Here is an 18,162-nt window from a genome sequence, read left to right on the forward strand (position 1 = left end):
ATTCTACACTTCTTAAATCCATTAATTACATTGTTGAATTGTTGATACTAAGAATTAAAGATAATCATATCTCATGTACATATACATGATTTTTCTAAGATTATGTATCCAATATAATAACACAATAATTTTTTAATGATTCATACATAATGATATTTAGAGAGCATAAGTGAAGTAATAAAAAAAGAAAAGAAAGTACTATGATTTCGTTAGCTTTTTTAAATTAATATGAGAAAAATGATTATCAAATAACAACAAGATTGAAAGAATCAAATGAAATTACATTATATTGATTTTATAGAATGGTTTACATATATATATATATTGTTGTTATCCAGTTAAAGCTATTTTTTGATTCTAATAAATCATCTCATAAAAAGTTTATGTATTTGAATCATCGAAAAATCGATATAATATAATCCCAAATGTACTTTCATTATATATTTCCATATTTTTTAATGTACCTCTACTTAATAGTTTAATAGTATATGGTGTTCAATAATTATTTTTTCTAGCTTTTAAATAATTAATATGTCAATTTATATTCCAAATTTTAGTGGCAAAAAATTATATTTACGTATATCATTAAATTTAAAAATGAAGAAAGAAATGATTTACGTTATGAATAGTTCGATTAGAATCCTTTATTGAATCCTTTGTTCTCTTCAATTTTTAAAAAAATACTTAGCCGTTTAACCAATCAGAATTATAATTTATATCGAAAAAATGAAATGTCTTTGAGATTAAATTTTATTCATATGTTAATTTTCTTACTTCCTGCGGTGAAAGAAGACTAAAATATATTTTAGATTATAAAAGAGAAATATTCCGATATAATTTTTTGTTGTTGCTCATTAAAAACCAATCTTACTTTTTTGAAGCCTATTGTAGCCTCTTGTGCACTTTCTAGTTTTTCAATAAATCTTGGTAGAATCAGATTGAATTCTTCAATGATAGTTTTTATTCTGTGACCTTGCATAACAACTTCAGGCTTTACTTGATGGAAATGCTATTTTTTGTTTATATATTCATATTCTAAAATGTAACATGAACTATTTACAATGAGTTATGACAATGTAACTTTAAAGCACATTAACAATTATTGATATATTATATATTGAAATAATTTAATAAATAATTTAATAATTATTACAATATGTTTTTAAATATCTTTTGATTCAAATACATTAAAAAATAGTGATTGAGAAATATTTACTTACTTGATATATAATTAAAGTCTGCTTAATATAATCACATAATTCGCTATCAAAATGTATGATATAATGAATGATGTAATTAACTCGCGCAGTGGAAATAATTGAGAAAACAATGCTTTTCATTTTAAAGATATAATCGTATAATAAAATAATTTATTCCCAGGATTATTAGCCTTATTTATCTATTTTAATAAATGGAATACTATGTAATAATAGTATTCATAATTGCATTCATTTGTTCTATCGTTTTTCATTTACATATAATACTAACGATTAATCTATTAGTATTAATAATTATAGATTTTTTGTAATGGTATTAATAATCGAAATAGCATTCCACATTTTAAAAAAATTCAGAGAAATGATATTAAAATTTGCTATAAAAAACTTTAAAAATCACTATAAATGACTTTTGTAATTATTTTAATTTGTTTTAAAGATAAATATAAATAAAGGAACTAGAATAATTAATTAGAATAATTAAGTTTAATATCTACATAATTTGTTTTACCAGAAGTAAACAAATTATACAAGATTTAAATCATTTTTTTTTGTAATTTTTAATAAACCCTCGATCTTGTAAAATTAACATCATTAATCACGTGCATTGTATCGAACATGGAAATTTCTTGTAAAAAATTCTGCTATAGAGACTTGTTATTAATAACGGTAAAGCAAAAATATTCAAGCGCGATTATACATCGATCTTTCACCGAGGTTAGTAAGTGCAAGTGTATCGCATAGGTCGCGTGTTTCGTCTTGTTGCATTCACAGCCATGAGCCAGTATTTTGTCCTCAGGCGAGAGTTCTTTCTTTGTCTTTCTTTCTCTCTTTCTCTAAACAAAACGTATGGATTCCAACGTGCAGATACAGTGCAATATCGTGTCGTTTCATGTGCATGACATAAACAAATATAGAAGATCTAGATATTTGTATTTATATAGTTTTACAGGTTTGAAATCAGGCTTTAAATAATCAAGATTATCTGATCTTCGAACAAGTCATTGACTTTACATCGTATGAACAGTTATCGGAATACGATGAAAATTAATATATTAAATTATAATTTCAAAATAAAATAAATTAATATATCTTAAAATGTAGAGATACACGATATTTTATTATAAATTTGAAGTTAACTTTTAATATTATAATTCAATTTTTTAAATTCATAATTATGATATTTTCATTTATATATTTTTAAAATAGAAAATAATTTTGAATAATAATAATTCATCTGATATCGTCTTTCGAATATAAAATTTGCCAGAATTAATTCACAATATATTTCATATTCAATTTTATATTAATTATAATTATATTCTTCTTTCATCTCTGTAATTACATTGACAAAATTATTATACTTTTATAATACACTTTGTATAAGATATTTATAAGAAATGAATATTTATAAAAAAATATTAATTTGTTAAAAACAAAAAATAAAAAGAATAATTCTTAAATTTTTAAAACATTTCCATTTTTATTTTTAAAACTTTCAGAATAAATATATTTATTATTTCCAAATATGTATAACATATAATAATGTAAATATCTCATAATATATAATATCAGTTGAAACAATTTTATTCACTTCATCTTCTTTTTTAAAATATTTTATAATCTTAAAAATTTACAATTTAACCTAATTATACTTTTTATAATTTCTAATATTAGAAATGCTTAAACATTTGGCATAATTCCAAATAAAAAATATATCATAATTTGAAAACATTTTTCATTTTCATTGTTATAATATACCTACATTAAATTTCTAAAAATAATAAAAAAAAAATACAAGAGGCCAAACATTCATTATTTATCATTAAGAGCTCACAAGATTGCATACAACGTTCTAATCACCTTCGTTATGTCCACGATTATGGCGGATTTGCGACCGGATTGTTGCTTCCTTTTATCCAGACAGATCTGTCGTGTTTTATTAGCGGACAGCTGCAAAAGGATCACGAACAACCGTGACGGTTTTTTTCACGATTGGAAGATTTAATCGTGACTACACGAGCATCCGACAGCGCAGCTCACGTTCGTTCGCATTAACGTACAATAATGCTTATAAGTGCACAGCCACGCGTAGGCTGTTCGAATCTCGTAATTGCAAAGGAAACGATGCAATCGTATTATTTCTTGTTAGAACTGCGAATCATGCTCTGTCACGGCGATAAACCGTGAATCTTTGTCCAGAAATGGGATTAATAAATCGATTTCTTGTTAGGCAAGATGCTCATAAAACAAATATTCGCGGATGATTTATATCTATTGTATCTATTGTATCTACATGGTTCAATTAATGATAACTTAAACTTTTCGAATATTTTTTTTATAAAAAATCTTAGAAATTTTAATCGTTCTTTTATATGTAATATAATAATATATGATAATAATATTCTTTTATATAGTATCTCATGATATATTTTTAGGAACTTTGAAACATCTAAAGATTCATTTACATCGTATAAAATATTAATTTTATTAGAATTTTTCTTTTATAAAAATAAAAAATTATCAGTCAAAAAAGTACAAAGAAATCGATAGAAATACTTAATGTTTACATAATTAGTAGTTAATTAATAAGAATTTATATTTTCTAATACGGATAATATTTTTTAAATTAAAAAAAGAACTTATAAATATCAATTGAATAATTATTATTTTTAATGTTAGAAATAATTTTTTATTTTGACTAAAACGAATTTTTTTCTATGAGAAAATTAATTAACTTAAAATTATGTTGATTATAAATTTTCTGTACGTCTTCTATCTTTATTAGAGAATTAGTGAATTATTTCTAAACCGAATAAGTTATTTGCTTTTAAAATAACAATTATTAATTTTTTGATTCATATGTTTAGCAAATATATAAAATTGTTTATATATTATCATTTACAATAAGAATTCTTAGGATATATTTCGGATTTTTTTATGTTATTAATGAAATAGTTATAAAAAATTTAAAATATTTTCTTATAATTTCTTTTCTATAAAATTTCACGTAAAATCTTAATTGATTTCCATTTTATAAGAATAAATATTTATTTTTTTATTTGATGTCGAAATACTCTTTACTTAGATTTATTTATAACTTCAACAATCTTCTTTCGATTTTTTATGATTTTAATTATGTTAGATATCTGTACGCGATAAAAATTATATCAAAATATATGATATAAATATTGTAAATATTTTACACAAAATTCTACTCTCGATCCATTGTATCATAATTGAAGACAATAGCTGTAAAGTTGAGCAATTTCTGTCTTCTTGTTGTCGACTTTCCTTATTAATAATTCATTCCTCATCATTCATTCATTAATCATTCATTTCCTGTATTTTTGTTTCAAGAAATCAGCAAATCTTTGTAATTATCATGAATAATATTTTAAGAATTTTATCTTTTCCCTATTAAAATCACACAAAAAATATTTTTTTTTTCTTAAACGATCCGTTATTTTATTAATATGTAAAATATCAAGAAATTTTATAGTTTCATAATTTATTTCAAGGTTCTATAACTGGGAATTACAACAGAGTCCTCTATTGTTTTATGCATGTTAATAAACAAAAGGAGATCAAGTTTTCTATAACATGTAACGGTAGGATCTCGTTACACATTCTCATGAACGTGACGTTAGAAGAGTGAATTTTTATTTTTCTATGATAAATTGTTATTAGTCGTTCAATGTCTCGTGTGAATTATGTTTAACAGGAACGTGAGTGTTGTAACAGTGAATACAAACGAATGATAAATGTCATTGCAATTTTACTAGTAAAGATTTTTGAATTTTTAGTTATTTATTTTACTTATAAATGTTTTTTTTTTAGATATTTATTTTATATAATTATACATTTTATTAGAATATTTTATTTTAAAAATAAAATATTATTATCAAACATTATTATCCTGATCATTTTTTTTCAGAAAAGTAAAATACAGAAATATCTATATTCGTTTGTCTCCATATTTGTCAAATTATTCATCATATTTTTTTCCCAAGAAAATATTTCAATATTCATCAAACAATCCAATATTCGTCATTAAAAATTTTTTATTACGTGGTTCGTTTTCAGTCATTATAACTTTTCAATAAAAATAAATGTTCAAATTTTTATTTTGATGCGAATCCAATTATAATTTTTCATTAATTATTATTATAGAAAAATTTTTTATTAAAATTTGCTTTTATATTTATTTAATTCGTCATATTTTTACAAACTTATATAAGAGCAATATAAGTTTATAAAATCAAAAAAATAAAAGATATTAAACTTTATGCACTTTTAATATATTTATAAAACTTTCGATATACAAATACAAAAATTGATACATAACAATATTTGTTCGAGACTTATTTGTTAAATTATAAAAAATTGAAGTTTGTGTTAAATGAAGTGAGATGGAAATAGAATGAGCGCTCTATTCATTATACCATCATCGCACTAAAGTTATTTTTACTGTATTTTAATTGATTCTAATCATTTAATAAATTATAAAATAAACAAGATTATAAATTAGTGAATTTTAAGAATATTATATAGTTATTTATTATTGTAATTATATATAAAAAATGTTACGCAAATTTTTATTGCATTATAACTTATAAGATAACGATCAAGTGTAATAAAAGGAGCAGAGGTTACTTGATTAGTGAAAGTCCACTACCATTTTTGAATGGAGTTCCTGCTTTCTCCAAACATCAAAAAGTCTCACGGCATTGCGTAACATTCTGTCTTAATTCGGTCACTTCAAAGCCAAGTGAAATACATAAAGGATATAATTATAGCTTTCATGTATTTTTTAAATAAATAAATTAATAAAATACGAAGATTAAATTGAAAGATTGATAAGAGTAAAATATACATATCATAACAGCAATTATTGATGATTGATGAATTTTTTAATTACCGAATTATAAAATTAAAATTATAATCCACGATGCGATGATATTGTGATATTAAATATTATCGTAAATATAAAGATTAAAGTTTGTCACTTTTCTTCAAAATTTCTTTCGATATAAATTTTATTAGCATTAGATAAATTTCAGAAATTCAAACATTATTTAGAAATATAATAAATCTAGAATTTCTATATTTATGCTAAAGGACGAAATATTTAATCTCCTGTTTAAAAAGTCAATTAAAATCTTCCGAACTTATAATTTTATATTACAAAAATATTAATATTATTTTATAGAAAATATTACAACTATATATATAAATAAAATAAAAAATACATGGTTCAGTTTGAAAAGTTATCCTTCACATTTCCTCTAATACGTTCATCGAAAAATTAATTATAACGAATTGTATGCTTTTTTAACTATTAAATTTCGAAATTATTTTTTGATAAATAAATTTTTATTTAAATGAGATTTTCTGTATACACTATATATGTATATATATACTTAATAATTAATTTTAAAATCGAGTTTAAAATCGAAATTGAATTTATTTACGAAAATTAATGTTTATTCAATTATTTTTTAATTCAATATTAATATAGTTGAATTTAATTTTTTAATAAAGATTTAAAATGAATGAATTAATATTATTAATGAAATTTTAACCAATTTTTGTAACCAATTGTAATTTGTAACAACAAATTATATTAATTTAAAAAAATTATGTTACTTAGTAACAATATGTTATCTTATTATTCTATTTTATATAATATAATATAATAAAATTATTAAAAAGAACTAACTAAATTATAATTTTTTAATTATTAATTGTGTATGAATGTTGATACCAAAAGATGACAAAAAATAATAAAAAAAATATTTAAAATAATTTTTCTTTTTTTTCTTTTCTTATTTTTCTGTACCATTATAAAAATATTTAAAGCGAATTAAGTAAAATCTATCTTGTTTTAGAAAAAACATTGTAATTATATTAATGTAAACTTATCCATAATTTATTATAAAATCATTTATAAGATGTGTAAGTTAATTTTTAGAATTTAAACGTAAAAACATAAAATTATTATGTATTTATATCTATAAAATTTTATAAAGAAACGTTAAAAAGTTTCCAGAAATTAAAAAATTCTTATAAAGAGGAAATCTTCTCAAATACAAAGACATTGTCAGCCTATCGTTAAATTCTCGAGAAATAATGTCGTGACACATTATAGCGAAAGATGCGTTTAATACATCAACTGAAGAAATACGCCATTGGAAGCTAAAGATGTATCCAAGAGAAAAAACACATACTTTTATACATAGATATTAATATTACTTACAAAGAACCGCGCAACAAATTGTAAGTATAATCAAAGACAGTGGTCCTCCCCGGCCCATTCAAGATCAGAGCGCAGTCATCGCCGTTTGCATAAACCTCGACCGACTGATATTGCAGGCCGTTGCAACTATCTTTGTTTCGCCAGGTTACCAGCAGCAGCAAAAGCCAGATTATTGCGGATTGTGTCCGCCCTATCACGGATCTGCAACATTGTAATAGTAAACGATTATCTTCTCCGCTATCGGGATTATATCGCGAATTGATCAGACTGAATATTCAGGCTAAATCATTTTTAATTCGTGTTAGAAATCACTTTGTTCCCTTCTTATGTTTCAGATTGAGTTTTTTCGTTTCGTTAAAGTTTCATAGACGTTTAAAAATATTAATTTTAATAATTATCAATTTTGACAATATTGTGTCAGATTCCTCTTATTAATTTTTATTTTAATCATTATAATTTATATTTTTAATAAAAGCAAATTTAACCTAATCTAAATTTAATCCACTTTAATCTAATCTCTTTGGTAAATTTTCAATATTGAAATATATCGAAGAGCAAAATATTTTTATGAGATAAAAGATAAGTAATTTAAAATTTTTTTAATAAAATAGTAAAATAGTTTCTCAAGTTTTTCCATTGAAATTTAATTTTGAATGCTAATGAAATTAAAAAAAAAAAGAAAAAAGTATTAATTGTTGTTAAAATTATGAAAATATGATATTAAAAATGAGAATTAAATTATTAAATATTTATTTTAATTTCTTTTTTTTGAAATATGCTTTTTTTGTATTATATTGTATTATATTTTTTTTGTATTATAGCGAAGAAAAATTTGAGGTCAAAAATATATGTACAAAATCAATCTCTTTAAAACAATTGATAATTTGTGTGAAACATTATTTATTACTATAAGTAATTACTAATTTCTTTTTATTAATAAAATTTCTTATATAACAGATAATAAACAGTTAAATACCTGTTTATGATATACTAATACTAATTCGAACGTTCAGTTTGCATTTAAATTGTTACTTTCAAATTCCTATATCTTTTATATCTCAGAATGTTGTAATACTATTCTAAGCTTTTACATATTACATGCAACTAATTAAAGTTTCGTAAAAATCGAAAATTTATTATTAATTTTCTGAAAGATTCTTGATAATAATGAATTTATTATTAAATTATCTCATAAATTGACTTTAAAACAGTGAAATTTATCACGATAGGAATTATATACATATATATAAAAAAGAAAAAAAAGTAGATAATTTTTCTCTTATAAATCAAATATCTGAATTAACATATGTTCCAATTTGGTTTTATATGTATTTAATCTTTTTAACTTGATCTTTCGTGTCAGTTGAATTCATTCACTGAATGATTACAATTTTATTAAAATCATAAAATATTATTTAATTCTTTACTGATTAGTAGAAAAATAATAAACAATTGTTAGAAAATAACAAAAAATATTATCGATTAATATCAATTCTATCTAATATATATTATATTATTATATTATTTGTGGATCAATTTAGCAGAAAAATTATATACATACATAATTTACAACTGATCTATTTGCAAAACAAATAGTGCATTTTTCATTCTATTTCAATATCGCTTATTTTCAAGTCGCCAAATAACATTTATTCATCCGATTGAAAGTGGTTTTTATTATTGCGATCATATAACATAACTGTAAAAACGAATATTTTCTTATTGGTTCGTGAAAAATTATGCATGCGATCATATCTACGATATATTCAGATCAAGAGCTGGTTTAAGGCCGTTCACCTTTTATTTTAAAACCGCGACAATTACATGCTCGGATTAACTCGTCTCTCGGTGTTGGTCGGCTTGTCGAATGGATTGGACATAATAATCCTGGATGAAATTTCACTTTATTTCGCTAGCCACAGATTGTTGCGCTTTTAATTCCGTTTAATAGAACAATCGGATACATTATAAAAGTTTGTTTTTTATATGAATGATTCTAAATCGAAATTTTCAATTAATTTAAATAATAAATAAGTAGGAAATATTTTTTTTAAAATTATTTAAAAATTAAAGAAACTGTTAATGAAAATTCTATTTTCAAAACTATATTATTATAAAATTTAATTTATACCATATAATTATACAAGTTACATTATATATATAATAATTATTTCTACGATTAAAGCAGTACAGAAGTTATATTTTAATATATCAAATAAAGATATGAAAATTTTTAATGCATCAATTATATCAATATTTGTAATATAGAAAATTTATAATATAATATACTCAGAAAAATATTTTTCAAATATAAACAAGAAAATTTACACGCGATATTCTTTTTTGCTAAATGAAAATATGAATTAATATTTAACCATTAAAACTAATAATTATACTAACAAATATTAGCCAGTGAGAATACATCGATGTTATGCAATTGTTTATGCAATTGTTTGCTAATTAAAACATTGAGTTAAAGAATTCAAATTATTCGTTTTCAATTCAAACCATTAAAGCATGGAAAGAAAGGAAAAGCCTCTATATTTAGCCTCTAATGATCAATCTGACGTAATAATCAATTTTTTCTCTTTTTTAACAAAATCTCTTTTTTGACAAAAAAAAATAATATACAAGCATGCTCGTCATGATAATACCTTGTATGATGTATTTATGTAATTGTCGCAATCTTTTTGCACCAGTGGCTTATTGCACAATTTCGAAAAGCACGTGATACGAATGAGTAACAATGTGCACTGATTTTTTTTTGAGATACGCGGAATAGTTAGAATTTATAACTCGTTGTTTATTTTGCCATGAATACAGAAATCATCAAGATCCTACCTTCTTTGGATTTTATCGCTCGTCCATTTTCAACATTGTACGAACTTAGCATGAAGAAACTACATGGTAAAACACAAAATATATATGCACTTTGGTAATCTCGTTCTTTCTTCTGCCATAATGAGGAATTGTGGAAAGATTGCGCAATACGACGTAAAATTGAAACTCACATTTGAATAAATTTAAAGTTTCACAGAAAGTATAACGATTTTTGTTTTTCAATATTTTGTTATATTATTTATGATGTATTTATTAAAAAAAAATATTTCACATTGTTCGATGCAAATTTCATAAGTCGATCAAAAAGTTAGTCATTTTGTTACAGATTTTTGACTTTATTCTATTATCTGTTTTGTATGAATAATGTTACTTACATTTTAATATTTACAGAAAATATTTACATATTTTTCTTGTAATTAATAAATATGAATTAATAAAATGTGTTTTATTGTTCGTTGCCAATATAAAATTTGTTGAATAAGATAATTAATTATAACTAATACTTTGATTTAATAATAAGTATCGTGTATTTTTTTTAATTAATATTTATTTTCTTTTTAACATTAAATCAAAATAATAATTTTATAAGAAATTTTGTTTAATTTTCTTAAAGTTGTCGAAAATAGAGTTTTTCTTCTCTTAAGATTCTACAAGATTTTCAATTGAGAAAAAGAAATGCATGATGTTTTTTCTGTGAAATGCGTAATATTTCTTTTATATCGCATTTTTTGACAAAAAAAAATTAAAACATAAGATAAAAATAAATCAAAACGTTTTTAATAAACATAAGATCGAAAAAGAGAACAATAGATATTTTTACGAAAATATTTTTACATTCGACAATAAAAAAAAAAAGAAGAAAAAGATTAAAATAATAAATGAAAATTTTTCTTTTTTTATGTGAAATTTTATTTGACAATTATAAAAAAAATCAAAATATGTGAAATTTCTTTTGTAAATTTGAAGAATATAAAAATTAAAAAAAAAATGAATAAATTTTTAAAATTCTTTTTATAAATATATATATTTGCAAATAATAAAGTTTTTTAAATAAATTTTTTAACAAATCTTATTTCACACATTAAATAATTTGAACTCTATTTTTCCTCAATTGTTTAAAGTTCTTCAAAGATTTTACTTTCGAATAATTTTCAACATTTTAACAAATTTCGAATTTGCCGTCATCGACGCATAACGCTTTACATACTAATGACATTCGAGAAACATTCGAAATGCCTTCAACTTTTTTACTTTCTGATCACCTTGCATGTACTCTGCAATCCGCACAGACGAACCCATTCCGATACAAAACCGGTCTCAATGCATTCGATTTCATAAGTCCTATTAACCGATTGCCTTCAATCAATGACTCTAACTGTACTATTAGATACAATTCGAGGAATCTCTCGTTTATCAGACCACCATAAATAACCATAAATCTCATGAGTATGCAGAATGGATAAATTAGTCTAGAATCTTATGAATTCGAAGTTTGTTTCTTGTATCTTTTTTTATTGTGTTTTTTATGAGGATGGTAGAAATTCTTTGGCAATAGAATAGACTTAGAAGAACTTTTTAGAAAATATTTCATCGGATGAACATAATGAAATTGAATGATGAAAATGTAATGAAAAATAATTCAATGTATATTTTATGTCCAGTATCTATTAGATAAAGAATGTTAAACAAATAACCGAAAAAAATAGTCGAAAATAAATAAATGAATAATGTATTTATGTTATATAACTATAGTAAAAAATTTTCTTGCTTGAAAATGTATAAAAAAGAATTTTAAGAATTTGAAAGTTTTTTTATAATACGTATACAGTCAGTCACAAAAGCTTTTATAAATTATCTTACAGAAAAATTTATCTGTCTTGAAAAATTGTGATTGTAATAAAAATTTTCATAGATATAGAGTAAATTACGCATAAAACATTTTATTTTTTAATAGAAAATATTTTTGAATGTATGAAATCAATTTCCAAATTTTTATTTTTTTATATTTTGTATGATTGTTGTATTTTAATTTTTTATAATAGAATAATAGAATACTAAAATTTAATTATTTTGTAGTTTATGACTTTTTTAATCTCATAATACAAAATTATATCAATTATATCTATAGATAAAAAATGAAAATAATAATTTAAAGATTAATTTTATCCTGTTGAAATGAGTATTTTACTAACAAAGAAATTATATATATGTATAAAATAGAATTACTATTTCTTAATAACATAATATTTTAATTGAATTTTCATAAAATTTATAAAAAATTTTATGTGTAAAAATTTATTAAAAGTGTACATAGAATCAATGAATTATAATTTACTTTCATGAAAAATCTATTCGAAAAGATGAAACCAATATTTTTCAGCATTTTTCATATCTTTGAAATTTAATATTTTTTAAAGAATTATACATATGTCATATTATAGAATAGAATATTTTCTACAACAAAATGATAGAGCAAATCTAAACATTTTATATATTTAAAATTTTTATTAAATTTATCTCATATATTTTTATTATAAAATTATATTTCTAAAGAAAATAAAAAAAATAAAAGAAACAATACGTTAAAATTTGGTTGAAAACCTCAAAATAATATTCTAAAAAATAATTATACTATTATTATATAATCCATTATGCTCTATATATAGAAAATTTCATTAAAAATAGAATTTTTATTCATTTTTGTAATATAACATATATAATTATTAATTAAATTTCAATATGGAATTTTCATAATATTTAAAGCTTTGATTAACTTATTATTATTTGAATAGCTTATTATATTTTTGGATATAATAAATTAAAATGGATAAGAAGGTATTTTTGAGCAGCAAAATAAAATTTTAACTGTGACATATCACTCTTTTTCAATTAATACAAATATTGATAAAAATTAAATATTAATGAATACAATAAACTTTCAATTTTCTTCTGCATTGCAAATTTAGAAAATTATATTTCATATTTCTTTTACATATTTTTATATAAAAAATTGTTTTATTTGGTTATAAAAAAATGTTATAATAAAAGGAAAATTTATTACTATTCAAAAATATTTTAAAAGAAAATTTTGAGTCAAAATAAAAGTTTTCTAATTTTCAAACATAAAATTCCATTTCTTCATCTAATTGTATGGCACAATCAACTATCATTACGAAATGACTAATGTGCCTTGTCAATAGAGAATCGAGCGATCGCGATTCTTCATAGATATATGTATATGAATAACGACACACAACGAAATCATTGTGAAACTGAAGATGGTGAAGCATCGAAACGAATCTCTCAAGCATAACATTAAATAAAACATAACCTAGCATTACATTGTTGGTAACGTAATGAATAATAGTCAACTCACCAACGACAAGTCATTCTCACCGATAATTATGATCATTGTCACGATTGTTGGACGATTTTCTATGATTTTCAACAAATTGTAAATACAATAATATTATAGATTCGATGCAGTTCTATTTTTTTTCCTTTTCCTTTTTATCTGGAGAAATTCAAACGCATCATTTCGACGAATTGTACGAATTGGTTCGGTATTCTAACCGCGTAACAATGAGAAATCGGATCGAGGAGCATAAGAAATCGTATGACGTACCGGAAATCAGCGAAAGCTGAAAAGTCGAGGCTTCGAAAAAATACGAAACCGCAGGTATTCGAACGAGAATGGACATAAAAAGAGTTATATTCAAATAAACTATATTCATGATATTTAAAAAATATTTCAATAACGATTAATTATATAATTAAAGATATTTTATATTTCTTTCTGTATATTATTATCATAAATGCGAATTAAATATTTGGTTTGAATTATAAAAATAAAAAAATATTTTTTATAATTTTCACATTCAAATTTGTTATTTACTTAAAAAATAATTGTTTGAGATTAATAGTTTATTTTATTCGTATAATAATTGACTATCAATCGATAATTTCCATAATATCTTATTATTATATCTTATATATCTTGTTATATTTTATAAAAATCCTATTGTATTATTTAAATATTTACATTTCAATATTTGTTAAGTTACATGAACGGTTTAACATTTTTTCATTGTATTTCTTTCAAATTCTTATTAAAAATCGAAAAATTTTGAAAATAACATTTATAATAATTCACATAAAATGTATATATAAATTTTACTAAATATAAACTATTATTAATAATTAATTATTAATAATTAATTTTTGTTCGAAAAACATTTATTAAAAATACTTGGTAAATAATATTTTTGTTGATTTTTTAATTTTTTTAACACAATTAAAAGAAGTAATTATAATTTTAAAAATAGACAATCATATTCTGTTTTATAATATCAAGAATATAATCATATACATATGTATATACACATTCATGAAGTATTTAAAATAAACAAAAACACATTTTGTTTCAAAAAAAAAATGTTTGCTATTATTACTTAAATAACCATAACTCAAACTTTAATTATAATAATTTTATATAATATGAACAAATAAAAAAAAGAATGTAACGAATAAATATAATGTTTATATATGTTATATAAAAATATTTTTATCGAATAGATATCATCTTTAAAATATCATCTTGATAGAAAGATAATTTCTGAAATATATTTTTTTGGAAAATTGAATTTTAAAAAACAGACAATATGATTCATTATATTTTCTCTATAATTTTACAATACAAAAAATTCAATCAACTGTAAATCTGTTAAATAAATATTCGTTTGAATACTCACAAAGAAATAAAATCAACTACATTTAAAAAGATATTTCTAATTTTTCTTTTAATATCTAATTACTATCTTACTATCTAATTACTATCCATTCGTTGTTATCAGAAAATATATATCACACGTAATGAATTCATAATGAATCAATCATAAAAGTGTATTAATAAATTCTAGCCTTTCAAAAATCCTGATTTTATTGAAAGTTTATGTATTCGTGTCATTATAAAGCATAATGATTTTCATTTTTTGAATATTCAAAAAGTAGTTTTAATTAATAGAGAAATAGAGAGAAATGGCATTTTGAACATTTTGTTTAAATTTTGCTCTATTTCGTACCATAATAAAGTTTTTATTAATTTATAATTTTTAAAAACAAATACTAATATTTAAAGAGTTGATTTTTTTTGAAATAGAATCACTGAAAAATAATTACTCCATATATGTATGATTTATTATTTATAATATTTTCAATATTGGGAAAATTTATTTCATTTTTGAAAAAATCAAGTTTAAGAACTTTTTAATTTTGTAACTTTTTAAAATTTCAATTAATTCTCAATTGGAAATTTTCGATTGAAATTAGTATAGTTAATCTATATGAAAAAAAAAATGAAAAATAATTTTTTTTTTATTTTTTACAAATTTTTATTTTTTTAAATATTTTCTTTATTTTGATGTATAATTTATATTCAAGTTGAGTTAACGAAAATCATTTGTACTCGTAAAATTTTTCAAAATTGAATTTTTGAAAATAAAATCTTAAATCAAAAAGATTTTATTTCGAATACTTGAACATCCCGTATACTCACAAAGTTTCTAAAAATATAAAACAAAATTACTTTAATATTTTATAGAATAAAATTTATTGAATAAGTATAATTATCAATAAAAAACTAAATGAAAAATTGAAGTTTTATGTGAAAACATATTGCGTAAATATATTGAATTTCACTTATAGATCGAAAATTGTCGAATTCAAATTTTCCGTTATAAATCATTGACAACATCGCTCGCTTGAATGAAATGCGATTAAGATAAGAGTTCCGATCGGAATAAAAATCGTGAATTACTTTCTCGCTACGTCCACCGCGGATTCTCCTTTCACTTTTCTCGATGCAACGACTGATTGAATCTAATTTCGCGTGTTTCTGGCGTGCTTGCCGCTCGATCCGTAATCTCGGATCCAGACTTAGATTTAAAATCGAAACTCGACAGTGATCGCGAAACATTACGGTGGAAACGTGTCGAACGTGAGCTGTTATGTCATCGTTGAATCGTAATGATGGCTTTAGTATTGCGTTTCGTTTGGCCGCCGCGCGAAACGATCGAAAATAGAGCGATCCTTTAAGGTAATCGACTAGTCGTTAACGGTAATAATGGATTACGTCATAATGGAGTTTTACGAGGGAGCTCTGTAATTGTTACTGCGCCGAGCCGCGTTTCTTTATACGTGTGTTGTGAAACACGCGTGACAACCTTAAACTCGGGTACACGAGAAGCACAGTTTATCGGTCGTTAGTTTCCATGAATGGCGATTCTACAATTATAAATAGTCTATTAAGATGCGGTTTGAAAACTCTGGGACGAATATGATGTCGGGTGTATAATTGCATCATTGTTGCTGGTGTCTTATGCATTCATTAACGTGAGAAACGTTAACTTTTTCTCTTGCTCGTGAACTGCTTATTGACTAATTTCTTCGTGATTATGATTAAAAGAAAAAGAATATTTTTGAACGTTTTGATTGACTTTGATTACAATTAAAGTAATTATTTTCTATGAATCTAATTATTTTGAGCAAAGAAATTTTTTAGCTGTATTAATTTTTATCTCTGTGCTACGTTAGATATTTAAAAAGAATTGATAATAAAAAATTTCATTTTAAGTTCTTTAATTTAAATTCACAGTTTCGTTACACTTCAAGAAGGAAAAATGATGTCTTACCTCAACATTCTGTATCCACGTGCTCCACGCTGCTGTTCCAATTTTCGATAAACCGATCTTGGCAGATGACTAAAACGAAGAACGTTGAAAGGCAATGCTCGAAAAAGGACGCGAATAGCACTTTCGACACACTTTTCTTTTTAGCCACGTTTTTCTCAAATCAACGAATCTCCACGAACGGAGATCGAAGAATCGGAAACGGAATTAAAACAAAACGAGAAAAATAAAAACGAATAAGATAAAAAACGGAAGCACGTTGACCAAATAAATTCGACATCAGTATCTCAGACCGCGCAACGGTCGTGCAAATAGTCAGCTACTTCTACTGACTTCTGTATAGTCGGTGTAGTCAGTGATTACTGACCGCATATACCTGAGTGTCGAGTGATTGTTGGTTAGAATCTTACTGATCGAGTGTCTCATATAACCTCACTTTCAAGACGCGTATATCCATGTAGTTCTTTATCGACTTCGTTGCACGGTGGCATATGGTGGTGGAAAGCTCCCCAAAAGCGCGGCTGAAACACGAAAAGGGAAAGAGAGGGGACAAGTTACCTTACTTCGAGCTAACAATCTCGGTGAGAGAGAACGCGAGAGCGGTTAAGCGGCAAAGAAGAGGAAAAGTGGGAAAGAAAGAGAAGGAGGGAAAAAGCGAGAAGAAGGAGGCGTAGACCCCATACACGTTTGACTTTCCTTTCTCTAAACGAGCCGCAGACTGCTGCTCTCAATTCGAGACATCGATTGTATCTCCATGCTCTTCGAAATATATAAAGTCACCACCCGATTCCCGGAATTGACAATTATAGATGTACATTGTCATTCCGAAACGAAATATTTAAAGATTTTTATTTTTCTTATGCTCTTTCTTGGGCTCTGCAATAAAATTTATTCATTCATGGAGGACGATGTATCTTTTAAATTTTAATTCATTAATCATTTCAGGCGATCGATTTTATCTTATTGTTTCTTTAAATACATGTTTCATTATTTACAACCTCGATCACTAATGTATCACTAATGTCACTAATAATATTTTATAGATGAATCAACTTGGCAATCTCAAGATGAAACTTACATTTTTGTTTTTACTTCTTACTTCTTTTTCCATCTTTCCTGGTTGTTTCGCTTATTCCATTCATAACCTTTATTCCATTCA

The 18,162-nt window shown here is 23.3% G+C and overlaps 1 protein-coding gene across 3 annotated transcripts in view; it reads right to left on the minus strand.

Moving 5' to 3' along the window:
* The window catches only part of LOC107998609 (chorion peroxidase), a 46,124-nt gene extending 28,617 nt beyond the window's left edge, over positions 1 to 17,507 (minus strand). The window contains exons 1-2 of one of the 3 annotated variants that reach the window (XM_062073466.1): positions 17,007 to 17,507; positions 7,477 to 7,677 (exon numbers count right to left, since the gene is read on the minus strand). In XM_062073466.1, coding sequence (XP_061929450.1) covers positions 7,477 to 7,677; positions 17,007 to 17,014 — 209 coding nt within the window. In that variant the 5' untranslated portion in view covers positions 17,015 to 17,507. Of the gene's footprint in view, positions 1 to 3,080; positions 3,100 to 7,476; positions 7,678 to 17,006 lie in introns of those variants that run through there. The other 2 variants (XM_062073468.1, XM_062073471.1) reach the window with 2 other exon arrangements.
* Positions 17,508 to 18,162: the final 655 nt, after the last annotated feature.

This window comes from Apis cerana, linkage group LG4 (genome assembly GCF_029169275.1).
Source record: "Apis cerana isolate GH-2021 linkage group LG4, AcerK_1.0, whole genome shotgun sequence".
Classification (NCBI taxonomy): domain Eukaryota; kingdom Metazoa; phylum Arthropoda; class Insecta; order Hymenoptera; family Apidae; genus Apis; species Apis cerana.